The 25,308-nt window shown below is 65.3% G+C and overlaps 1 protein-coding gene across 1 annotated transcript in view; it reads left to right on the forward strand.

The window, feature by feature from the left end:
- Positions 1-21,786, forward strand: part of ASIC4 (acid sensing ion channel subunit family member 4) — a 28,224-nt gene extending 6,438 nt beyond the window's left edge. The window contains exons 2-10 of the mRNA XM_059820120.1: positions 18,518-18,662; positions 18,844-18,971; positions 19,064-19,223; positions 19,710-19,789; positions 19,888-20,018; positions 20,444-20,535; positions 20,853-20,932; positions 21,293-21,397; positions 21,667-21,786. Of these exons, the coding sequence (XP_059676103.1) occupies positions 18,518-18,662; positions 18,844-18,971; positions 19,064-19,223; positions 19,710-19,789; positions 19,888-20,018; positions 20,444-20,535; positions 20,853-20,932; positions 21,293-21,397; positions 21,667-21,786 (1,041 nt within the window). The remainder of the gene's footprint in view (positions 1-18,517; positions 18,663-18,843; positions 18,972-19,063; positions 19,224-19,709; positions 19,790-19,887; positions 20,019-20,443; positions 20,536-20,852; positions 20,933-21,292; positions 21,398-21,666) is intronic.
- Positions 21,787-25,308: the final 3,522 nt, after the last annotated feature.

The following is a 25,308-nucleotide window of genomic DNA, read 5'->3' on the forward strand; positions in this document are numbered from 1 at the left end:
TCGGATCACTGTGAGCATAAAAAAGCTCTCTTCATAATTATATTTAATGAATTGACTTTAAAAGCTCTTACGCTCTTATCTGGGTAATTTAATATCACACACTTAATAAGCCTGTCTCCAATACAGGGGGGAGCCAGCGGCCAGGACGCCCGCGCCTGGTGTGGCTCCCCCGGGGACGCAGGACGTGCCACGAGGCCGGTCCCACGTGCTGGGCTGGGCGGACTGGGGGCACTGCCGTCCCCCGGGGTCAGGGCACCCGTGGGGGTCTGTGGGGCGGTGCTCCCCCAGTGCTGCTGGCTGCAGAGTGAGGTGGGCACCTCGGGCGGCTGTGGGAGGGATGGGGCCGGGGCACCCATGGGGGCTTGGTCCTGGGAGTGGGTGCTTGCTGGTGCATGGGTCCACAGGGCTGTGGGGCCATGGGGCAGTGGGGACACAGTTCTGTGGGCTGACAGGGTACAGGGTAGCTGGCTGGGGTGGGGGTTCATGGGGTGTAGTGTGGCTAGCTGGGCATGGGGACTCTGGGCATGGGGACTCTGGGCATGGGGCAGGGTTAGCTGGGGTGCAGGTGCCCTGTGCCAGCGGCGTGTTTGGATGCCACGTGGCACCGTGACTGGCAGGGCATTGCTGCAACCCCATCCTTGGGGCCAGCGTCACCTGTGGCAGGGATCCCATGGCCAGGCGGCACTGGGGGCAGCCACGGGGCAGAGTGCACCTTGGGTCCCAGTGCCACGATGCTGTTTGCTCCCTGTGTCCCTCTGGCTCCGGCCGCCTGCCCACCTGGGGTAGCCGGCTGGGGTGGCACGGGGTAAACAGAGGCTTGTCACCACGGACTATGCTGCTCTGTCCCCCCGGCTCCTGCGCTGCTGGCCGGCTGCCGGCTGCCTCCCTGCAGGCAGGCATTGCTGCAGCCCCGGCAGGACTCCCCGGCCCCCCCGCGACCCATCGGTGCGTGCACGCAGGCGCCTGCGGCAAGCCGGAGGGGCAGGCTCTGCTGTACGAAGCCAGGGGCCCCGGGGACCGCGGGAGCCGGTGTGCGGGCTGGGGCTGGGACCTGTGCCCCATGGCCATGGGGGCAGCACCCAGCACCCCCCGCACCAGGTGCTCGCTGGGCAGTGGGGTGGAAAGCCACCGGCTGGGCTCGTGTCCCCTGCATGTCAGAGACGGAGCTGCTGGGAGCTGGCTGGTCCCCCAGCCTGGCACCACGTCCCGGGTCACCCCATGCCCTCGGGTCCCTGATTCCCAAGTGATGGGGGACGGAGCGGCACCTCCCAGCATCCCTGCCTGCGCTGCCCCAGGACCCGTGGCAGGGACAGGGAGGGTGACAAGGGCAGGGTGCGTGGCGCTGGCCCGCAGCCGGCCATCCCCAGGCGCCGGCGTGCCTGGCAGTGCCGGCTGCCATGCTGGCACTCAGTGCCAAGGCCGGGCGCGTGCCAAGGCGGCGGGGCGGGGGGATGAGGACACAGCTGCCACCTGGCCCTGCGGGGGAAGGGGGGGCAGCCCCGGGCGGAGTGGGGACCCCGGGCTCCCCGCCGGCAGCGTGGGGCACGGGGCAGCCGTGCCGGGTCTCCCTCCACGGGGGAGCGGCTGGAGCAGGAGGTTTACGGAGCTGCACTAAGTGACGCAAATGGTTTGAAGCCCATAAAGAGAGACGGTTTTATGTAAGACAACTATATAAAGCTCTGCTGTTCTGCCATTGATGAGATATAGGCCTTTATTTATAGAAGGCAATGTTTGCGGTGCGAGCACTGAAAGCCAGCCAGGGACCCGCAGATAGGGCATCGAGTCATTTCACATGCAGCTGCCGTCGACACTGTTCACACATTAAAGAAAAAAATTAACAAGTTTGCAGCCAGTCAGGTGGAAAAAACAATAATTGTCGAAAACCGTATTTCCCCCTTTTTCCAATAACGAATAGCTGGAATGCTGCTGGGGAGGCTTGAGCTTGCCCTGGGAAAGGACAGGCTGAGGCTCTGGCCAGGCTGGGGGTTGGAGCGGGCAGGGGGAGCCAGCCAGGGGCGGGAGGAGAGCCCGTGCAGGGATGCAGGGGCTGCTGCCAGCACCCAGGCAGCTGGCAGGGGGTGGACGCCCCTGCCTGGGCATTTATATGTCCAGGACTGGAATAACAGGGCCTGCAGGCAGGGACGATGGCGCTGGCAGAGCAGCATGGCCGTGTGCGTGCTGAGGGCTGGGGGGGGGGGGGCGCAAACAGCAGGAGCATATGGCTGAAGGTGCCCGCTGCATGGGGGGCTGCGGACCAAGCCCCGCTGGGATTTCCTGCCTGGCCCAGCGTTGCTTCTCCCCGCCTGCGCACATAGGGATGCTCTGAGGTTATTTCTTTGCCAGATGTGGATGGTTTTTTACTGGAGAGCAAGCAGCGAGTCCCTGTGGTCAGAGCGCCCTGCCAAATTTTGTTTCATGCACGAAAGGAGGAAAAACTTCTCATGATTAATTGTGCAATAGGGGAGAACATGCGTCTCTCTAACCTGCTCCTTGCCGGTCTCTGGCCTTTTCTCCCAGGCGCTGCCCCGACATGCCGCTGGGGAGGAGGCGGCGAGCTTGTCCGCGGGGCACGCTCCCTGCATGGGCTGCACAGCGAGGGTGTGAGGGCAGAAGGGTGCCAACACCTCTGCCGCATCCTAACTACTGCAAGGGCTGTGAAGGGGAGGAAAGCCAGCCAGGGCTTCACAGCGGGGGAGCAGAGTCAGGCTCGTGCTTGTGCAGCTTCCCTGCAGCTCCCCACGCGGTTCTGTGGGTGGCTGTCCCCTGCTTACGCTGCAAAACCTTCCCTCTGTGCTCTGAGCCGTGCCCCGGTGTGCTGCGCAAGCAGCGGTTACAGGCAGGGCGCTGCCGGCCCTGTCCGCCCGCAGCTGCATCGCCGTGCCGGCAGCAAGCAGGAGGTGAGGATGGCCCTGCAGCTGAGCCAGGGCACATGGCACCGTGCTGTCGGTCTTGGGTGGGGGGGCTGGACCTGCTCCCCAACCCGCTGGGAGTGGGGGGCTCCTGCATGTGCCTGCCCTGTCCCCAGGAGACATCGCTGCCTGCATGGCTGGTCCTCCCCAGCCATCCTCGCACAGGTGGGGAGGGCCCCTCGGCGGACGCACCCCCGGCTCACCGTGCCCCTCTCCGGGCGCAGATGCACGCCGGAGCATGTTTTGCACCTGAACGGCTGTTAGGCGTTGACTAAGCTCAGCTGGACTCAACAGGTTTTCTTCCAGCAGAACAAAAGGTTCCCTCCTGATGCCAGCACTGGGAAGGCGAGCACAGGAGGAGGGGGGGAGGCAGAAAAGCCAGAGGCTGGGAGGACCTGTGGGTGCTGTGTCCCAGTGGCACAGGGGTTGGGGACCCCTCTCTGTGTCGGGGAGCTCAGCTGGGCTGGAGAGCCGGGCTGGCCCCTGCCCACGGTGGCTGGGCAGGCAGGGAGCAGGGGCTGGGGGGACCCGCTGGCAGGCTGCTGGCCACCAGCCCCTGGGCCGTGCAGGGCAGGAGGGGAGAGGAGGCACACGCCTGGTCAGAGCAGAGCCCCTGATTAATCACTAACTTCTGGCCCTCCAGCCAGCAGCTCATTAGCAGTTTAATTCACGGTGCCGGGCGCGCTGGAGGCCCGCGCGGCTCCAATTGAGCCAGCCACACTCGTCTGGGCAGCTGCAATCAGGCTGCGGCCTCCCTGCCCTGGTCACAGGCAGGATTAGTAGCCATGTCTGCCGTGCCCCCAGGGTGGGCTGGGCAGTGGGTGCTGCAGGTACTGTGGGTGATGCAGGCGCTGTGGGTGCTGCGGTCAGGCATTGGGTGAGGCACGTGGATGACAGTGGCTGCGGAGGGCTGGTGGGCAGCCCTGGGGGCAGGAGATGTGCCCATGTCTCCTCCTGTATCCGGCTGTACCCTGGCTGTGCTTGGAGCATCGCGGTCCCTGCGGTGTCACGGGTCTGGGAGCAGCTGCCAGCAGCTGTAGCGAGGTGCTGTGCTCGGCTGCACAGGGATCTCCCCAGTCGGTCACCCCCAGAGGGCAGGGGCACCCCGCACATCCCCATGCTGTCCTGTCCCTCTGCCACCTGTACCTGCACCCACAGGGTGGCAAAGCAAGTGCTGCGGGTGGCATCCATGTCCTTGCCTGCACCCCGGTGTCCCTGCCACCAGGCTCTTTCCTGCCCTGGGTCTTCCTCCTCCCAGGCCGGGGCTCAGCATGGGGGACCCCTCTGGGTATGGGCTGGGGTGCTCACCTGGGCCAGGGGAGCAGGGCAGGGGCAGGAGGGAACTGGGTGCCCCAGGAGAGCAGGCACCGGCCGTGGATGCTGCCCACGGACCTCATGCCCCATCCTGGGCATGCAGAGGTGGGCACTGCTGTGCCTTCCAGCTGCAGAGGGGTGTTTGCAGCTTGGCCACCCCTCTTTGCCCTCCAAACCCTGCTGTGCCCTTCACTCCCGAGCTGCCATCCCCGCAATTTCTTCGCAGCCCGAGGAGGGAGGGAGGGAGGGAGGGAGGGACCGCGCAGCAGAAGGAAGCGTTTCCATCTGTCTTCAATGCTCCAGTGGCTGGAGTGGGGCAGGGCAGGGGTCTGCGGGTGTTCCCGCTGCAGGCGGTGGTGGGGCGAGGAGGGCACATGGGGGCAAGCCGGGGGCCACGCTGGGGCTGTGACCCCACGGAGGAGGCAGTGCCAGTACAGCATCTGCTGCTGCTGCCCCCAGGAAGGTCATGGAGCAGTCTGCCTTCCCGGGCAGTGTGGGACCAAGGGCACTATACAAATCCAGCTGAGATGGATGCAAGTATTAATTATGTCCCAATGGCTCAGCTCCTGCCCAGCCAGGTGCCGCAGCTGCTCGTGCAGGAGAGATGGGTTTGCACTGGCAGTGTGTCCCCTATGCCTGACCCCTGTCCCCAGCCTGCTCCCACCGCCCCACTGTGCACCGTACTGTCCCGTGCCAGGCCAGCCCTGCTCTCCCAGCCCCGCGGCACTGCCTGGCCCAGGGGGTGAAGCCATCACCAACCGGGGAGGCGAACACTCTGAGGCAGGAGCAGCGCGAGCGCTGTCAAGCAGCCTGGCATGCCCGGCTCTGAGGTCCTGCTAATCAGAGAGTGTCTGCAATTACATGTGCTAATTACGGGCAGAGGTTCATAGCGATTTCTGCCCTGCTGGCACGGCACTGGTTGCACCGGGGTGCGTTGCTCCTGCACGAGGACAGAAGTGGATAACCAGGGCTGCTCAGCCAGCTCTCCCTGCCCAGGCATGGTGTATCACAGCTGGGCCCCCTGCCCAGCCCCATCCCATCCCCATTGCCATCCCATCCCCATTCCCATCCCCATTGCCATCCCATCCCATCCCATCCCATGCCATCCCATGCCATCCCATGCCATTCCCATCCTATCCCCATTCCATCCCATACTGGACATGGGTCCAGCATGTGTGGTCCCATCCTTGGAGCCCCTGCGCGTGCAGCTATGACAGCCGCTCTGTCGCCGCGCGGCTGGCTGATCACATCTCGGTGGAGTTGCTTTTCAGAGGGAGTTTTTCAGGCTCTGACCCCCCTGTGCAGCTGCTGCTCTGACATCCTGTTTCCTTATCGCCTGACACGACCTTAATTAACTCCCTGCACTGATAACGCTCTGGGCTTCTCCTCCAGGAGCTGTATCTCGGCATCCTGTCCTGCCTCACCTGCTCAGGGACTGCTGCAGAGACTGCACAGGCAGCCTGGAGCGAGGGAGAGAGAGGGTTGCCTGGTGCAGGCAGGGCAGGGCAGTGATAGCTGGGGACACTGGGGTGACATGGAGGGGACGGGCCAGTACTGGATGGGGTGGGTTGGTGCTGCATTGAGGGTTGCAGGGGAGATGCTGACCGGGTGGAGATGGCTGTCCTGGTGCAGAGGTGGGGGTGAGGGCAGGAGGGGGTCTGTGCTGATGCCCAGTGCAGGGTGGCGTGGGCAGCAGTGCCCATGGCAGCAGCATCCATCCCAGGCAGGCAGAGGTGCTGTGCAGCAGCATGGAGGGGTCCTGGCTCTCCTCGCACTGCTGCAGTCAGGGCACAGGGGCTGCTCGGTCAGGAGCCAGGGCAGGGGGCTCGGGGCGCTGATCTGTCAGGGCCTTGCCACCCTGGGGGGCTGCCAGCCTGCCTGGTCACCCTTTTGCCGCCATCCCGGGCGGATTGAAATGCCGGCACCGATGACTTTTGTAGCCACTTTATCTCCTGCACTCGACAAATATTGGTGGAGGGGAGATGATTCAATAGCGAGGTTTGCAGATGGGAATCTCGGTGTGTGATCCCGCTGGCTCCGTGCTGTGTGGCAGCCCGGCTGCCTCTGCAGCAGCCGCTGCTCATTGGGACTGAGCCTGGCACCAGCACAGCCTGGGGCCAGCGGGGCTGGTCCCAGCACCTTCTTCCCATGGACTGGTTCCCAGCAAGGCACTGGTCTAAGCTTCACTGTGTTGCAGCTCGTGTCTCATCCTCCAGCACAGGCAGCTCGGGCCCTGGAGTAGGGTGCCTGCTCGGGGTTCCTGTCACTCAAATGGCACCAGACCTATAGGCAGCTCTGCCCTGGCAGCATCTGGGGTGATGCTATGAGCCCTGAGAAAAGCAAACGGTGCAAAATGCTCTCAACCGGTCTCCTCCCAGCTTGCAGCCACACAACCCTCCTCCCCACAGCTCCTAGTCCCCAAAACCTTAGTCCTACCCATCTCAGGCACTCAGCTCCCATCCCCAGGCCCCCAGCCCAGGCAGTGGATAGGATGGGGAGCCAGTTGTTCCTGGGGCATCTGTGGGCAGGGTGCAGTTTGTCCCCTCTGCTAGTGCTGCCTGCAGATACAGTGGGAATTGCATTTTCCTGAAGCTGGTCATGCAGTGGAGACCATGGGCATTATAGAAAGCGTGTACAGATACTGCTGCTCACAGCACGTGATGTATGGGCTGCTGCAGGCAGCACATGGTCCTGGGAACACGGCGCTGGCTCCGAGCAGGGGAAGGGGAGACAGTCTGAAGGACAGAGGAGATGGGAGCTGCCAGTGCTGCTCCCCAGTGTGTGGGAAGCAAAGGGGGCATGAGGAGGTGGAAGGAGTCCCCCAGCTACAGGAGCAGGTTGTCCCATCCCATCCCTGCCAGGGCATGTCCCTGCTCCCATAGCAAGCCCTGAGAGGTGGAAGTTGCAGGGGGGGAACTGGGGAGCTCCTGTAGATGCTGAGGACCAGCACAAGGGCAATGTGGCCCAAGCATCCAGGAGGGGCAGACACCCCAGGAGTCCTGAGACCCTCCAGCCCATTGCTGCCTGCATGGCGAGCAGAGGATGGGGATACAGAGATACAGGCATGCAGGAATACAGGCCACCGGGTTGTCCCTGCCTGCCACTGCCCGCACCTCCTCCCCTGCCCAGCAGCCCCAAGGAGGGAGCCCCTGCCAGCACCAGGGTGCAGGGGCTCTGTCTATCAGCCCCTCCGCCCAGGAGCGCGTAGGCTGGGGAAAGCCAACCCCTATCATGTTTGTTCCATTGATTTAGCGCCGCGGAGAGGGTTTAATCAGCCTTTAGACTGCACGCTCCAGCATTAAGAACAAATCCATTAGCCACGAGATAACCACAAAGGGTTGCACTGAGGCTGGATGAGGTCCCAGCGCCTTCAAGATGCAAATTGGCAATCAAAGATCAAAGCCGTGCAGCTCCCTAATCTCTAATAAAAGGGCTCAGCTATTAACGAGCCCTTTCCCGCTGGGCTGTGATCATCCCACTTCACTCGGGCTCCCAATGTGCTGGCAGGTTACACCATGACCCTGACTGGCCCCCCAGCCCCCGCGGCCCCCCAAGCTGGCCCTGAGGAGGAGGGTGCAGCCGGGGCTCAGGCTATTTGTTTGCATGTTGTTTCCTTCTGTTCTGACATGCTGGAGTCAAATTCATGTTGGCGGAGAGAGCAGAGCCCCCAGCACCATCAGGGGGTCAGTAGCTGCAGGGGAGGAGAAGGGGAAGAGCCATGAGCCGGGATGGAGCAGGGTGGTGGGGGAGCTGTGCAGGGTTTATGCTGTGACTTTGGGGACAGTGGGGGATGCTGGCAGGCGGCTCCTTCTCCCACTGCTCAGGGATTTAGCCTGGTTCAGCCCCTGCCTGGCTGCACCAGGTGGCTCAGGGCAATCCCTACAGACCCCAGGGAAATCAGTGCTGGGGATCATGGCGGGGGGGCAGGCGGCAGGGCGTGGGTGAGGGAGCAGGACAGAGCAGGGTGCCTTGGGGCCAAATTTCGCTTTTTCAGGTACTCCTGCCCACCCCATATCACCCTGAGGCAGGGCATGCATAGCTGCCGGCTCCCGTGCAGTGCTGGGGTCAGACTGCGGGTTGGGGGGCTTCTCCCCACCCCCTGCCTGGGCCATCCTGCCTGCGGTGGCTCTATGCATGGCCACCCCGGCAGCCCTGTGAGTCCTGCACCACGCAGGAGAGCAGTGAAGCCGCCGAGCTGTGACAGGAGCTGTGCTGCCAGCACCGTCAGCAAATCTCTGGCAGCACAGATGTGCGTTCTGCTCAGCCTGGTCCGGCTCGGGGACCAGCATCCCCCTACATCCCGCTGTGATGGTGAGAGGCTGGGTGAGGCACCCTGGGACAAGTGTACAGGAGATCCATCAGCCCCAGCAGTGGGGAGCAGAGGGTTGTGTCTGGCTCTCCTGCTGTCCAGGGACCCGCTCTGCCAGCTGCTGCCCAGTGAGGTGCTGCTTGTGGCTCTTGTGGCACCCCCAGGCAGGCAGCACAGTCTTGGAAGAGGAGCAGGCAGTGAGGCGCCAGCAGCACCTCAGCCAGGGTGACAATCTTATCAGTGTAAACCCATCCATAGGCAGCAGGATAACCCCCCTGACAACCTGGCTAGTGCAGAGGCTTCATCTGCACCATGTCAGTGCTGCAGATTTACAGATGAATGCCATGGCTAGAGGGACCGTGTCTGTGCTGGCACCTGCTGGCTCCCGGGAGGTGGTCCCCCCTCCTGCCCACCCCTGCCCTGCAGCAGGAGCTGCCAGGGACAGGCCAGGGGTCACCCAGCGACATTGGCCATGGCGTGACCAGTGGGATGAGCAGACAGAGCAGAGCTGGTCTGGCACCCGGCGGGGGAGCACTGGATAGGTGAGGATGGAGAGAGGGGGACATGCAAGGCGAGGAGGCATTGCCCTGCCTGCTGTCCTGGCCCTGCTGTGTCCTACATGGACCATCTCATGGAGCCCTGCATCCTCCATCCACCCATGGGGGGGGCAAGGGCATCGCACAGGCTGGACCGTGTGTGCGGGGGCAAAGACCAGAAAATGTGTGTGTGTGCATGACACCGGCAGTGTGTCCCCGAGGCTGTGTGACAGCGCCGGGTGTGAAAAGCGCCACGTGTGAAACAGCACGCTCCGTGGGTGCAGTCGTGTGTGTGTGTGTGTGTGTGTGTCCATGCAGCCGCCCCGCTCCGGCTGGGCAGCAGGGGCCATGCGTGTGTGCCCGCCGTGGGGTGCCGGCCCGTGCCCGCCGTGGGGTGCCAGCGTGTGCCCGCCGTGGGGTGCCGGCCCATGCCCGCCGTGGGGTGCCGGCCCGTGCCCGCCGTGGGGTGCCGGCGTGTGCCTGCCGTGGGGTGCCGGCCCATGCCCGCTGTGGGGTGCCGGCGTGTGCCCGCCGTGGGGTGCCGGCGTGTGCCCGCCGTGGGGTGCCGGCCCGTGCCCGCCGTGGGGTGCCGGCGTGTGCCCGCCGTGGGGTGCCGGCCCGTGCCCGCCGTGGGGTGCCGGCGTGTGCCCGCCGTGGGGTGCCGGCCCGTGCCCGCCGTGGGGTGCCGGCGTGTGCCCGCCGTGGGGTGCCGGCCCGTGCCCGCCGTGGGGTGCCGGCGTGTGCCCGCCGTGGGGTGCCGGCGTGTGCCCGCCGTGGGGTGCCGGCCCGTGCCCGCCGTGGGGTGCCGGCGTGTGCCCGCCGTGGGGTGCCGGCCCGTGCCCGCCGTGGGGTGCCGGCGTGTGCCCGCCGTGGGGTGCCGGCCCGTGCCCGCCGTGGGGTGCCGGCGTGTGCCCGCCGTGGGGTGCCGGCCCGTGCCCGCCGTGGGGTGCCGGCGTGTGCCCGCCGTGGGGTGCCGGCCCGTGCCCGCCGTGGGGTGCCGGCGTGTGCCCGCCGTGGGGTGCCGGCCCGTGCCCGCCGTGGGGTGCCGGCGTGTGCCCGCCGTGGGGTGCCGGCCCGTGCCCGCCGCGCAGCGCGCCCGGCGGAGGCTGCCGAGCGAGGCGGCCGGCAGCAGCCGCCGCCCCGGGCCAGCGCTCCCCGGCTCAGCTCTCGCATCTCCTGGCGGCGCGGCCCGCGCAGCCGTGGGAGCAGTAATGAGATGGAGCAGCAGAAGGACGGCGAGATAAGGCTGCCTGCGCTGCCCCAGCAGATTAAACGCTGGGATTAAGCAGGCGGTGCCAGCTCTGCTGCCTTTTTATCTCGCTGCTTCTCCCTTCTTATTCTCCCGCAGTCGATAGTGAACGGTCTCCGAGCTGTCAGCAAAGGAAATTGCTTGTTAACCCTTTGGGGACGGGCGGCGCAGCACTCCCTGCACGGTTGCTTTCAAAGAGAAGTGGTCCCCAGGGACGGCGCTGCCTGGAGAGCTCTGCCTGCGCCGGGCAGGCAGCGGCGGGGACTGCGGTGCTGCGCGCTGCCTCCCCGCAGTGCCCCGGCATGCGAAGGGGAGCGAGGCAGGGCCGGTGGCACCCAGGATCTGCTGCCCTCTCCCAGCCAAAAGCCACCAGCATCCAACCGGCACTGTGCAGAGGCACTGATGTACCTGCAGGGCAGGTCCTCAGAGGCTGCCCGAGCTCCACAAAGGAGCCCCGGGGACACTGTGTACCCCACTTTCGGGTATCCTTCATGTTCCCTGCTTTCTCCCGCCTGCAGGGTGGATGGGCTCAGCACTACATCTCTGCGTGAAACCACAGGGCAGGGGATCCTTCCCTGGTCCTGAGGCCAAGTGGCACAGAGCGGCTGTATCTGCACAGCACCACACATGGCACTGGGTCTCCTGCGGCTGCCCAGAGGAGCCCGCTACCCAAAACCATAATTATTGCTGTGTGTGTGTTTTGTTGGGTTTGCAACAATGAGGCTGGGCTGCAGCCCACCCCAACGCTTATCCGTAGCGTACTGTGCTGTGTGCCTGGGGCAGCATGCCCAGCACAGAGGGTGCCTGAGGATGGGAACTGGCTGGAGAGTGCTGAAGGGGTGCACAGGGCAATGGCAGGATTGCTGCTCGGCACAGTCCAAACCCAGGCCAGGGAGCATGTTAGCAGCTTGGTGAGCTTGCTCTGGCATATTTGGGAGTGCAGCTTTGGTGTGTCTTTCCCATAGGGACCCTGATCGCCTCCTGGCTCTGCCCCACGGCTTTCCCCGTCTCCCTCCTGGGGGAGGAAGGAGGCAGAAACATGGGGCAGAAACCTCCTGCAACCCCAGCACCTGACCCTCATGCTACCAGAGTAGGTAGGCAGCACCCTTAGTTCTCAGAGAGGCTTGCTGGCTGCCAACAGGCTGAAGTGGGCTTCCCTGGCTCCTGCTCCCCTGCCTCTCTGTACCCCTGCCCTGTGCTGTAGCACACCTCCCTGCTCTGCCAGCAGTCCCAGCACTTCATCTGCTGCAGTTCCCTTGGTGTTGGCTCCTTCACCTGCCCAGGTGACCCTTTTGGCAGAGACTTTAAAGTGCTCAGCGCAAGCAAACCATATGAAAGCACAAGCTGCTGGGAGATCTGCAGGGAGCAGGTTAGCCCCAGCCAGGCCAGTGGTCCCGACCTGGGTGGGATACTGCCCCATGGCCACTGTGGGTTGGAGAGGGCAGAGTCACGCGTCTGCGTGGGCCAGGGACCTCACCGGAGCAGTGTGAGAGCCCTGGGAAGCCAAGGCTGAGGAAGCTGCTGGGAAGCTGGAGCAGATGCCATGCCGGGGAGCCGGGCTGCGCAGGCGAGCAGAGCCTGAATCCAGAGAGGAAACCAGGAGCGATTGGCATGTGCGGGCTGGCAGGCTGGAGGCTGCGAGGGGATGGGATTGCTGTTTATAAATACATCAAGGGAGTAAACACAAGGGAGGGAAGAGAGCTATTTAAGCTAAGGGACAATGCTGGCACGAGAACAAATGGTACAAACTGGCCATGAATAAATTTAGGTTGGAAATGAGGAGATGAGTGAGATTCTGGGACGAATTCCCCCCGGGAGTAGTGGGAGGGGAAAGCACAACTTTGCGATGGCTTTGCTACCAGAGGCAGCTGTGTGCTGCCCTGCCTGCACAGCGGGGCTGAGAGGTGAGGACCTGGGGTCCCCAGCCCCTTGCCTCCATGTCACAGCCACCCCGGGCGCGTGTGGCACCAGCAGTAGAGCCCCCTGCGGCTCCTGGCTTGGCTGGTGCAGGACTCCTGGGGTGATGGCTTGCAGGGAGAGCTCCTTCCCTGGCACACAAGTTTGGGTGTGCTGTCACAGATGCTGGTCCTGAAAGCAGGATGGTGCCAATGTCCCCCTGCCTTACTGATGTCACTGGCAGCACTGGGGCAGATGCACTGGGAAGGTGTCCTGGCCTGTGCGTGCGGTGCATCCCTCTGCCATGCATTGCATCCCCCTGCCATGCATTGCATCCCCGTGCTCCTGACCTGCCAGGAGCAGGGAGCCCTGGTCCATACCCAGCCCGCTCCTGGTGAGCACTGTGCTGCACGCTGGCCCCAATGCGGCAGCCTGGCAGTGACCAGCTCGCAGTGCCTGGTGCTGGGGCTAGGGTGCCTCCCGCCACTCTGCCCAGCTGGCAGCACAGCCCATGGCACAGCTGAGCACTTGGTATTCCAGCAGTGAGCCTGCTTGACACGAGAGGGGTTCTGCCAGCCCCATGCACCCACGTCTCCGATGCTGGCTCAGGCCTGACCAAGGGTGCTCAGCTGGCACGGGCTGGTCTGTGGTACAGAGAGAGGCACATCATCTGCGGTGGCACGAGGGGTCCTGGTCCCTCTGGGATGTGCCCGCAGCATCCCCCAGCCCTGCTGCCGCCCCACTGCTGTCCCTCCTCCTGGGGAAGTGGGTCGAGGCGCTGCGGACGATGCTCCAGAGCTTGGCCCTTTGCAGCCCTGCTTGGGGCTGAAGGTGCCTTGCTCTGACGGGACTGAGGCTGCAGAGCCCTGCATCCCATGGAGGCGAGAGCCCCAGCCCCCATGAGCAGGGCTGCATCCCGCAGAAGCCATCCCGGCAGCTCTGCATGGAGCAGGGGGCTGCGCCGAGGGGCTCCCAGTGTGGGGGATGGTTGTGCCGCTGCCAGAGCTGGGGTCGAGCCAAACTGGCGCTGTTCCCCAACCCCTCCTGGGAGCGTGGAAGAGAAATGGTGCAACCGTGCATGAGAGGGGACGTTTGCAGAGACGAAAACATCCCACTGGCTCAGAAAATTGCTGCAGAATCGGGCTTGAAATGAGTTGAAATTGCTGAATCCAAGCGGATCTCATATCCTGGGCAGTTGCAATGCTGGCGTCAGCGCTGCGGCTTCCCTCCCGGGGCACCCAGGCGGGGACTGGCCGTGCTGCGCGGGGGGAGCAGGCTGCTGGGGATGCAGTTGGGGGCTGCCACGGAGGGGCTGGGGGCGTGGTGGGGGGCTCTGGCAGAGCTGGGGTCCGCAGCCGGGATGGCCACAGCGAGGGGCAGGAGCAGAGCAGGGGGCAGAGTGCATGAGTGTGCTATTGCCCCAGCTCTACCAGTGTCATCCCAATTTGGCCCCTGCTCCTGTGCGTGTCTCCTGGCCAGGGGCTTCACTGTGCCTCCAGCTGCATTTCCAGTTTTGGAGGCTGCTTTCCTTTATACCACAGCCCTGCCCATGCTATTTTGCTCTCTGGGCTGGGGTACCTGGAGATCACTCTCAAGGTTACCCCGGTCTGGCATCCCCACCAAGCCCAGGGTGGGCTGCACTCCACTGTCTTCCCATCCCTGTCCCCATCCACATCATGCCCCAATAATGTCTGTTCTTAGGGGTGTCTCTATGCTGGGGTGCTCGCTCCTGTATGGTGTGCCCATGCCCAGGCCCTGCCGGCCAGCTGCATGTCACAGCGGGGATATGGGAGCAGGGCTGTGTGCCCCAGGCATGCAGGAGCAGGACCTGCCGGCGCCACACGTGCAGCAGCTCGTTTCCCTCGCCTGAAAACGTTTGGCTGGAAGCTTAGCACGGCCTCTTGTCTCCTCGGAGCAATCAGGATTTGTCGGTGCTTGCTATGTTTAACGTCGTCTTCCAGAGGCTAAATACCGTGGGGAGCCGTGTAAGCCTCGGAAATACCTGCGTTAGCTGGGATCAGCTGGAGGCTGGCACAATGGGCTGGCAGCAGTGGGGATGGGAGACTGGGAGTGCGTGGGGATGGTCCTCGCACGCCCAGTGCTCATGGGTGGGCTGGCGTGAGCCACGGTGAGGATGCTGGGGGCCAGCACCTTGCTCCCATGGGGCTCCCCGCAGCAGGGGGACAGGACAGTGAGCCCCAGGGGGGTGGAGGGGACTTCGGGGGCCCTGGAGCTGTGTGGGGGGGAGAGGAGGATGCTAGGGCCCCCAGCGATCTCTGGCTGGGATCCGCCTGCCGAGGCACAAGCAGCTATTTCTGTCAAGGTCAGCGTGTCTCCACGGCAGAGAGCAGGGAAATGAGGAATCGTGTTGAGAAATTACCTCCCTAATGGGGTCTCCCCTGCACGTGAGTGTGGCGCGGGGATGCCGGCATGCAGTGGCTGAGCAGGGAGGCTGGCATGAGGTGTGGGAATCCTGTCGCCCTGGCCCCGAGGCTACAGCACCCATGGGTGCTTGGTGAGCAGAGCAGGGTGCCTGGGGGCCCAAGCCCCAGGCACCGTTCCTGACTGGGCACATGTGCTCCAGCCCTGCAAGGCGCTTTTCTGGATCAGCTGTGGAGAGGAAATCATGTTCCTGGTGCAGGCAGGCTCTCCTCTGCCCTTCCGCCTCCTCCTCCTCCCGCACACCCTGTTATCTAATTGGGTTTGTCATGCTGGAAAGGCAGAGCCCTTCAGGACTGTGCTGTGCTCTCGCCAGTGCGATTTCACAGCTGGCCTCGGCACCCTGGCAGCTGACAAGTGAGTAACTCAGCTGGCTGCCACGGGCACTCCTGCACTCCCTGTGCACCCCTGAGGCTGTGCCCGCTTGCCTGAGGCTGCAGGGCACAGGGGATGAGGCCACTGCCACCACTGGACCCCCTCCTCGAGCCCTGCCCAACCTTGGTCCCTGTCCCCACGCTGTCTGTCCCTGCATGCTCCGGCCCCTGCTTCCCATCCCCACCCCTCGCCCCACTCCAGGGTGATTGCGATGCTGCCCGGAGATGTCTGAACCAACACAAGATGGAAGCATTCAGAGAAATGACATTTCCTCCAGCCTGGGAAGCTCATCCGCCGTTTAAAGAAAACTAATATAAAAGCTGCCCTGGTGTGCAAGGGGCTGATAGTATCAGGTCGGCAGCCTCCGGCTCTCGGAGCCACGATAAATCTCCACAAAGAGCCAAGCCAGCTTGAGCAGCCCCACGCAGACGTGCCGGCATCGGCGCGGGGGGCGGGGGGCAGGCAGGGGCTGAGCTGTGTCCCCGGGACAGTGCAGGGACACACAGGCTGGAGGGGACAGCCCAGTGTGGGGTGGCCCACTGGGCGGGTCCCGAGCGTGCAGAGAGCAGGGAGCTCATGGCAGTGCTCCTGTCCACACCGGCATTGTGCCGTGGAGAGGATGGTGCCAGGGCAAGTGACAGCTCTGGGACGCATGTGGGTTGCCAGGGCAAGTGACAGCTCTGGGACGCATGTGGGTTGCCAGGGCAAGTGACAGCTCTGGGACGCATGTGGGTGGCCAGGGCTGCTCCCCAGCCTTGGCTTCATGTCCCCAGGGAGCCGAGCTCTGTCCCAGGGAAGCCCTGCGGCCACGCAAGAGCATTTGCTCCTCCAGCAAAGCAAGCAGCAGCGCAGGCATCCCATGGCGGGCGGGATGGAGACCATCCTTCTCCAGGGCACACTCCCTGCTGCTGCCCGGCCAGCGCTGCCGTCGGTGGGGCTGGGATGCTGCGCTCACCCGCCCTGCGCTGTGCCGCGGCAGGACCCGAAGGTGGGATTACGACAGGAGCCAGGGAGCGCAGCCGGGGGGCCCGATCCTCCCTGGGCCGGGCTGGGCGAGCGGGTGCTGGGCGAGCGGGTGCCCGGCGGGGCCGGCGCTGCGCGCCCTGTGCCGCCCAGACGTGGGGCCCTGCTGCCCCCTGCCGGAGCCCGGTCCCGCCGGGCCGCGCACCCGCCGCCGGGTGCCGGTGTGCCGGGGCCTGGCCCTGGCCAGAGCCAGCACCCTGGGTGCCTCTGGGCTGGGCTTCTCCCTGCTGCGAGGCAGGGCGTGCCATGGAGGCGGGGTGGGAGGGAAGCGCCCTGCCACTCCTGGGCACCGGAGGTGCTGCCCGCTGCCTCTGCTCACCTCCCTCAGCGCCCGTCCCATTCCCTGAGGCCAAACCCTGTTCCGGACCTGCCTGGCGTCCTCCTGTGCCTGTGACCAAGCTGCCAGCTTGGATCCTGGCCGGGTCCTCGGGATGGCTACAGTCACGCCTTGCTCAGGCAGCAAGGCCAGCAGCAGGGATGGTGCTGGGAGTCACTGCTGAGGCGAGCAGGAGCTCCCCTCTTTCCAGTCCCCCCTTTCACTGCTGCTCTCCTGCTGCCCAGCTGCCATGGAGCTGCAGGGATGCTGCCCTTCACGGGAGCACAGCAGCCCTGGCTCATCCCGGGGCTGCTGAGGCTGCAGGACGCCCCCGGGGCCAGCCCGTGCCTCGGCAGGGCTGGTGCCAGAGGCGGGTGCCTGGGAGCGGCAGCAGCAGGAGATGAGAGGCTGCTGGGGAGCGCAGTGCTGAGCTTTGAAGGCACCCTGACAGGCTGTCGGGGCCCTGCCAGCCCTGCTGCCAGCCTGATGCAGAGACACCCCCCCGCCGCCGCCGCGCTCTGATCACAGGCTCGCTGTCACTTCAAAGCGCCCGCCGGGCTCAGGTGGGCTCCCACGCAGCCTCCCGCCCCGCAGCTCTACTCCTCCTGCCCCACGGCCCTGCTTCTCCCACCCCACAGGGCCCAGATCCACTGAGGTCCCCAGCTCCAGGGTGGGGAATACCAGGGTACAGCACTGGGGACCAAGGTACGCATGTGGTCCTGAGCAGCGCTGGCAGGAGGTGATGGCCCCCCAGGCCTGGCACTGTCTTGCCTCTGTGGGGCAGGACCCCCAGCCCCTGAGCAGCAGCGGTTGGGGACCCTGGGGGTCCAGGCAGGGATTGGGGGGGTGGGCTGCAGTGCGAGGGCAGGGGACAACGGGGACGAGTCAGGGCGCAGCATCCCTAGGCACAGGGCTCACACAGCGTGGCCGGGACAGGGCATCACCGTCCAGACACAGGTGCCCACCATGCTGGGGCACTGGGTGCTGCCAGTTCACCCTGCCTGGGGTAACGCAACACCCCCCCATCCCAGCCTGGCTCGGGGAGGAATTTTCCATTCCCGAATGGAGGTTGGGGGAAGGCGTGTGTTTGCAGCAGCCCCCTCCTCTCCCTCCCCTCGCCCGTCACCGGAGCAGCTCGGGAAAGCGCCTACCACGTTTGTCTCCAGGAAGGCACGGAGCAAAAGCCTCCCGGGAGTGAGAGCTCCCCGGAGGGCACCAGGGACCCCGGGCAGCCTCGGGAGCAGCTTGCACTCCACCTTCCAGAGAAGCCACCCTGCCTGCAGCCATGCCACTGCCCCTTGCCTGCTGCCGGGATGGGGAAGCCCTGGCAGCAGCTCAGGACGGAGGTGCTGCCCAGCTCACCATCGGCGTCCTGCGAGCCACCAGGATACCCGGGCTGCACTACATGTGCACCCGGCCGCAGTCCCGCCTGCGCCGCCTGCTCTGGAGCCTGGCCTTCCTGGCCTCCGCCGGGCTGCTGGCCACCGGCGCTGCTGACTGCCTGCACCACCTGCTCTCGCACCCCGTGCACACCCGGGCGCACCTCACCTGGGCTCCCCAGCTCCGCTTCCCAGCCGTCACCTTCTGCAACCCCAACCGGGCACGCTTCCTGCGCCTCACCAAGCCTGACCTCTACTCGGTGGGGCAGTGGCTGGGGCTGGCCTGGGAGAACCGCTCACTGGTGCCCGAGATGCTGGCCGTGCTGGGGGAGGACCAGCGTGCATGGCTGATGCGTCTCGCCAACTACTCGCGATTCTTGCCACCCCGCCGCTCTGAGCGCACCATGCAGAGCTTCTTTCATCGCCTGGGCCACCAGATTGAGGACATGCTGGTGGAGTGCCGCTTTCGGGGAGAGCGCTGCGGCCCCCAGCACTTCGCCCCTGTGAGTCCCCTCCTGGCAGGGGCAGGACAGCTGGGCTGCCCCTTGAGTGCTGGGAACGATGCTTCACTCCCCTCCCCCAACAAGGGCAGAGGGGTGGCAGCGTGGGGGGCAGGCTTAAATGAGCCCTTCCAAAAGCAATGCAAGACTGTTCCCCCACCCTTCCAGCACCTCCATGGGATTGGAAAGGGGTCCCTGGACCTCATCCTGCTTGCAGAATGCCCTGCCAGATCCCTGCCTGCTCCCTCACTCCCCTCTTTCTCCGTCCCCAGGTCTACACACGCTACGGTAAGTGCTACACCTTCAATGGGGACCGGAGGAACCCACGAGTGACCCGCCAAGGCGGCATGGGCAACGGGCTGGAGATCATGCTGGACATCCAGCAGGAAGAGTACCTGCCCATCTGGAGAGAGACCAGTGAGTGGGGCCACGGTGCAGGCAGGGCACGGGTGAGGGGTGCTGGGAGTGAGGGCTGCTGGGCAAGCAGGGCACCCTGGGGGGGATTATGGGGCAAGTGGGGCACTGGAGGGGTGCTGGACCCCAGGGTGCAGGTGCTGGGTGGGTGCAGGCATGCAACCCCTCTGGCCTTCTCCCACAGATGAGACGTCATTCGAAGCTGGCATCCGAGTCCAGATCCACAGCCAGGATGAGCCGCCCTACATCCATCAGCTGGGCTTCGGTGTCTCGCCCGGCTTCCAGACCTTCGTGTCCTGCCAGGAGCAGCGGGTAAGGCAGGATGCCCCACAGCCCCTGGGGAGGTGCCTGCAGGCACCCAGCCTGGCACGGCCCTGCAGCGATTGCCCCTCTCACCCTGGCAGCTCACCTACCTGCCGCAGCCGTGGGGGAACTGCCGGGCCAGCGTGCAGGGGGAGCAGATGCTCCCCGGCTACGACACCTACAGCATTGCTGCCTGCCGCCTGCAGTGTGAGAAGGAGGCTGTGGTGCGGAGCTGCCACTGCCGCATGGTCCACATGCCAGGTGAGGGGCTCACATGACGGCTTGGGGGCACCCCGCTGCCCTGACAGTCCCACCTGGGGCTGCCCCAGCCCCCTACAGCCTGCATGCGAAGATCACCCCTGCCCCATCCCTCTGCACTCAAGTGTCCCTCCCACCCCGTACTTCTGCACTCGAGAGCCCACCTGCCCCATCCCTCTGCACCCAGGGACCACCCCATCCTCTCTGCACGCTGGGTCAGCCCCTGTCCTACCCTCTTTACACCCCAGGTCAGCCCCTTCCCTGTCTGCCTTGTAGCCAGGGGCCACTCCTGCCCTAGCCAACCTGCACCCAAGGACCCATCCCCTCCGCACCCAGGGGCCACTCCTGCCCTAGCCAACCTGCACCCAAGGACCCATCCCCTCCGCACCCAGGGGCCACCCCTGCCCCACTGTCTTTAGGGGAGCGAGTCAAGGGCGGGGGGCAGAAGTGGGCCAGACTCACCCCCCCCAACCAGCTGCTTCTCCGCAGGCAACGAGTCCATCTGCACCCCCAACGTGTACATCGAGTGTGCTGACCACACGCTGGGTAGGTGCGGCGGTGGGCGGGCAGCTGAGGGCCAGCCGGGTGCCCCAGGGGAGGGGGCCGGGGGGGGTGCAGCCATGCCAATGGGTGCGTGCCCCCAGACGCGGCAGTGGAGGACAGCCAGGACCGCTGCAGCTGCCCCACGCCATGCAACCTGACGCGCTACGGCAAGGAGATCTCCATGGTGCGCATCCCCAACAAGGGCTCGGCGCGCTACCTCGCCCGCAAGTACAACAAGAACGAGACCTACATCCGGTGAGCAGCCGGCACTGGGGTGTGCTGGGGTGGGGGGCAGCGGTCTGGGGACACTGGGAACCTGAGGGACCCCCATTCAACTCCTGGCAGTGTGCGGGGAGCGGGCCCTGCCACGTGCGGTCCCTGCAGCATCCTCTGCCCAGGGGTGGCTGCGACTAGAGCATCTCCCCGACCCATCCGTGTCCTGCCAGCCCTCCTGCTGGCAGCTCCCCACCTCACGGTCCCTCCTGACATGGGACATGCCCCTTCCATGTTCCCACCGCACCATCCTGAACAACTCGCCAGGGCCCCGGGAGCACCTGGGAGCACCTGGGAACACCTGGGAGCTGGGGGGCTGGGGGACAGGGTCCCGAGGTTTGGGGGGCAGTGTGGGTGGGAGGGTTGGTGACCAGCCCTCCTTGCTGAGCTCTATGGTGTCCCCACAGGGAGAACTTCCTGGTGCTGGACATCTTTTTTGAGGCACTCAACTACGAGGCCATTGAGCAGAAGAAAGCCTACGACCTTGCTGGGCTTCTCGGTGACTCCCCCCACCTTCCCCTGGGACCCCGAGGCGCAGAGATCTGGGTCCCAGCCCAGGAGGGTATAGGGCTGGTTGGGGAGGGACCACATGACGCGGGAGCCAGCCGCAGCCTGGCTGAAGGGTGGCATGCTGCCGGCTGTCCCCTGTCCCACACATCCCCTGCTCCCTCCGTCCTGCCGACCCCGTCCCCATGACCGCACTGTCCCCCTCTGTCCAGCAGCCCTGGCACAGCCTGCAGCCCCGCTGGCCCACCCTGGGCTCCCAGTGGTCTGCACGGCAGCTCCCAGTGACCATCTCCTCCTCCTCCTCCCCAGGGGACATCGGGGGACAGATGGGCCTGTTCATTGGCGCCAGCATCCTCACTATCCTGGAGATCCTGGACTATGTCTACGAGGTGCGCTGAGCCCTTGGGGCTGTGGCGTGGTGGTGGGAGTGGGGCCACTACACGCAGGTGAGGTGCAGAGCAGGGGCTGGGCTCCTGAGGGAGGGGGTGCTGTGTGTGGCTACCCCAGAGAGCTACCTACAACACCCAAATTGGGGAGCTCCCAGCAGGAGGCAGTGGGAGGAGGACGGGTCCCCCAGCATGCCTCGGTGGCCTGAGAACTGGGGTGGGCAGTGGGCAGAGATGCTGTCCCCAGTGTCAGCCCTGTGTCCCCCAGGCAGGCAGGGGAGCAGGAGGCAGTTCCGTGTGGGTGCCCACACACGGGGTGCTGCCTGCATGCGGGTCCAGGGCTGACCCCCCATCTGCACCCAGGTGATCCGGGACAGGGTGAGCCGGGTCCTGCGCCGCTCCAAACCACCCCTGAAGAAGCCCTCGGGCAGCATTGCCACGCTGGGACTGGAGGAGCTCAAGGACCAGGTACCCCCACGGTGGAGGTCTGCCCAGGGAGCTGCAAGGAGAGGGCCTGGGCAGTGTCTGCCCCCTCCCCAGGAGGAAGGGACATTGTCCCAAGAGCAAGGGACAGCGCAGCTCTGTGTTTGGTGACCTCTGGCTGCAGAGCTGGGGCAGCCCCAGGGTGGCAGGGACCTGGGTGCCCCCGGGGAGGCTCCTGGGGACAGGCTGTGTTGGGGGCTGGGGGGCAGGGTGCATGGGGTCTGCACCCACCCCACTGACTGCCATCTCTGCAGAGCCCCTGCGAGACGCTGGGCCGGCACATGGAGGGCGCCTACAACGCGGGCATCCTGCCCAACCACCATCACCGCCACCACTACCCTCACCAGGGCGTCTTCGAGGACTTCGCCTGCTAGGACAGCTCGGGACTGGGGGGTGGGGCAGCCCCCCGCCACCCCCCTCCCCAAACGTCCGCATGGAGAGGGACCGCGGCACCTGGCGCAGTGGGCGCAGGCCCCCACCTCCCCCACCCCACCGGCGGGACCGGACGTGCCGTTCGCCCCTAGCAATGCTGCCGGAGCTACCGTGGCACTGGAGCGGACCCCCAGCCTTTTTGCCCATCACCTCCACTTGCCCCCAGCACACGGGCTCGGCCCCATCTCAAGCACACGGTGTGGAGGGGGACGGGCACACTGAGGGGGTTTGGGGGAGCAGCGGGGTGCAGGGCAGAGGGCAGAGAGGCCCTGGTGATGCAGGGCATGCAGGGGGTAAGCTGGGGTTCCTCTGAACCCCTCCAAGCCCTCCCCTGCTGACTTCTCCTGGGTGGGGGTCTCTGCCCTGCATGGTCCCCCCCTGGAGAGAAATGTGCCTGGAACAGCTTCCCTCCGCCCCAGGGACCACCACCCACCCCACTTTACTGCTGCAGGGCAGGGCAGCATTGCAGGGCACCCCTCTGAGCAGCATGGCCCCCTGGCCAGCCCAGGGACACCCCACCTGCAGCCACACCTGCATGGCACCACCCTGACCCCTGGCACCACCACCACTGTGACGCCCCCCCAAACATCTGCCCGTCCTTCCCCAGCCTCATGCAGCCTGCCAGGGCTGCAGCCCCCTCATCGCTGCTCCCAGCCAGACCCCTGCACTGTGACCCCCCCCAACTCCAGTGTTGGCCCCTGACAGACCCCAGTCATTGTGGCACTGCAAACCTACTGCCTCCCCCCACTCCTGCCCGCAGTCCACCGTGTCCCTCCAGCCCTTCCCATCCTCTCCTTGCCCAGGTATTGCCCAAAGCGGCTCACCCCTCGGTGCAGCTGCCCGGCACAGCCCAGGTGGTGCAGGGGAGGTCTCGCCCTCGCTCCGCTGCCTGTCGCTGCTCTTTTGCACCATGCACGTACCCCTTGCCACGCTCCCACCCCCCGGGTGCTGAGCACCCGCTGTGCCTCCCCCAGACTGTACACGGTTAGGAGGGTGCCCCGTGCCCAGCACCGCCCGGACAGCCACAGCCTGACCCGCTGGCTGGAGCCTTGGCCAGGACCAGCACCCACAGCCCTCCTGCCTGCCCCGAGATGGCAGGACCCACCGCAGGACCCACAGCGCTCCCCCTGTCCTACTGGACATTGCCTCCTCCCCCTCCACTGTAGCAGACACCAGCGCAGGGCAAACTGCCCCAAAATATCTCAGGAGGGGGGGCAGGCTGGCAAAGCCCCCCTCGACACACACACGCAGCAGAGAGGGGGACCCCAGAGCAGGAGTTTGGGACCTCTGGGGGGGCTGGGGTTGAGCCAGGTGGCCCCTGGCCCTGCGGGTTTGGTCCCCATCCCTGGTGCCCGCAGACGGAACACTGCCGTGCCATGCCGTGGCAGAAGCCATAGATGCAGGAGGAGCCATCATCCTTGCAGCCCCCAAGGTCCCACACGTGGGAGACACAGGGCAGGGACCGGAGCACCAGCCTGGTGATGTGCCTGACAGCCCTGGCTCTGGGTGCGCGCAGCCCAACGGCCTCCCCATAATATGGACCCACGTGGAAACACGTTCCCCATCGGTGCAATCTCCCTGTTGCGTGATGTCCCCCTGCTTAGTGGGGACACACAGCAAGCCTCCCAGCAGGGCAGGCACAGCGGTACTTCCCGGGGAGCCCCTCAGAGCCCCCTGTGCCAGCTCTCCATGGGGTCCCCCCACACCCACCTGCAAGCAGGAGCGTCACCGGAGGGGTGTCATGCCTTAGCCTGGGGACGTGCCACGGCCATGACAGCCAGCCCTACACCAAGGTCTCCTGCAGCAGGCGGGGGGTGTGCAGGATGTGGCTCCCTCCCTGCCAGCGGGAGCAGCCAGCCCCGAGCGGGGTGAACATGGGCACCACGGCGGGAGGGCCGGCGCGAACGCCCTTGTGCTGGTGAACGTGAGAGATGTGTGTCACTGTTTTATAAATGTACAAACGCTCCCTAATAAAGAGGCACAAGTAGGTCCGGAGCCACCTGCGAGAGCTGGGGTGGGTGCATCCGCAGGGCTGAGGGCAGCAGGCAGGGCTGGGGGGGGCAGAGAAGTGGGGGAGCTGGTCCCAACCTGGGGGAGGTGGCGGCGGGACCCAAGGAGCACTTTGCAGCTCTGCACTCATGCTTGGCATCGCAAAAGCCAGCATACCCAGTCACCTGAAGGCGAGCATCTCTGCGTTGCTGCCTGCAGAAAGCCTTGTCTGCTTCCCAGCAATTCGTGCCGGCAGAGGTGAGGCAGGTGCCAGCTGGGCACCAGAAGTGGGAGCCACCAGAGCAGTACACCAGCCCTCAAATCGCTCCGTGGGGCAGGGTGGGCACCCCATCAGTGCCCTGCCAGGCTCTATCAGCCTCGAGCAGGTGGTGCAGCAGGGAGGAAGGCTCTCATCTGCCTGGGAGCTGCCACAGGGCAGGGGGGCCGACGGGAGGACAGAAACATGGGCTAGGGATGCTTTGGGGGGTACTCCACGGACGCTGTGTGCCGGAGTGGCACCCCACACCCCTGCCCACAGCCAGGCCCCCACGCGGGACACGTCTGCCCGTGGGGCGGCCCCCGCAGTACGTGCAGACCTTCTGCTCCCATGCCTGTAGTGGCGACCTAGCAAAGATTTGACGCAAAGTTATTTTTATCTGCTGCTGTCAGCGTCTCTGTTCTTTAATTTGGCAACTTCCCGGTGGCACCTGGAGGTGACACCTCCTGTTGGGTCTCCCACCGCCTCCAAACAGGATGGGTGGGTGAGGTGACACCCTCATCCCCCCTGCCTGCACTGTGCCTGATGTCCCGGTGCAGATGGTGCTGGGCTGAGGAGGACCAGCAGGGTGACCCGGATTTAGCACGCAGGGCCAGCCCCAAACCTCAGCGCTGTGACCCCCAGGTGCCCCCTCCCATGCTGCGCCCATGCAAGGGCCACCAGGGGTCTGGTCCTTCCCAGGGACGGGGCCACTGCCACCCGGGGCTCGCCAGGCTGCAAAGTGACGTCCGCCCAGCCCAGCGCTGCTTGAATTGCCTGTAATGAGCCACATGAAATAGCTGGGGCATAATTAAAAGGGGATCCACTATAGTGAAACAGGCCCTTAATTTTAATGAGCACAGCCCTCTGGACAAACGCCAGACACCCAACAGCGGCAGGACCAGCTGTGCTGGCGACGGCTCCTGTCACCGTGGAGGTGACAACCCCGGCAGACTTGGCTCCTGAGGGATCCAGTGCCGGCCCCGGGGAGGGGTGACCGGGGTGGAGCAGCCAGTGAAGATCCCTTCTGCCCATGGGACAGGCATCTCTTCAGGTACTTCCCACCATGCCTCCACCACCACACACTGCAATTACTGCTGTTCCCAGGGAAAAGCCACGTTTCAAAGAAAAACCATCTGGCTTGGGAGCGGAGGGGCTGGAAGTGAGCCCCAGAGTGCAACAGGACACATGGCCTCACTGCTGTCACCTCCTCCCCATT

The sequence above is a fragment of the Gavia stellata genome, chromosome 8 (genome assembly GCF_030936135.1).
Source record: "Gavia stellata isolate bGavSte3 chromosome 8, bGavSte3.hap2, whole genome shotgun sequence".
Lineage (NCBI taxonomy): Eukaryota > Metazoa > Chordata > Aves > Gaviiformes > Gaviidae > Gavia > Gavia stellata.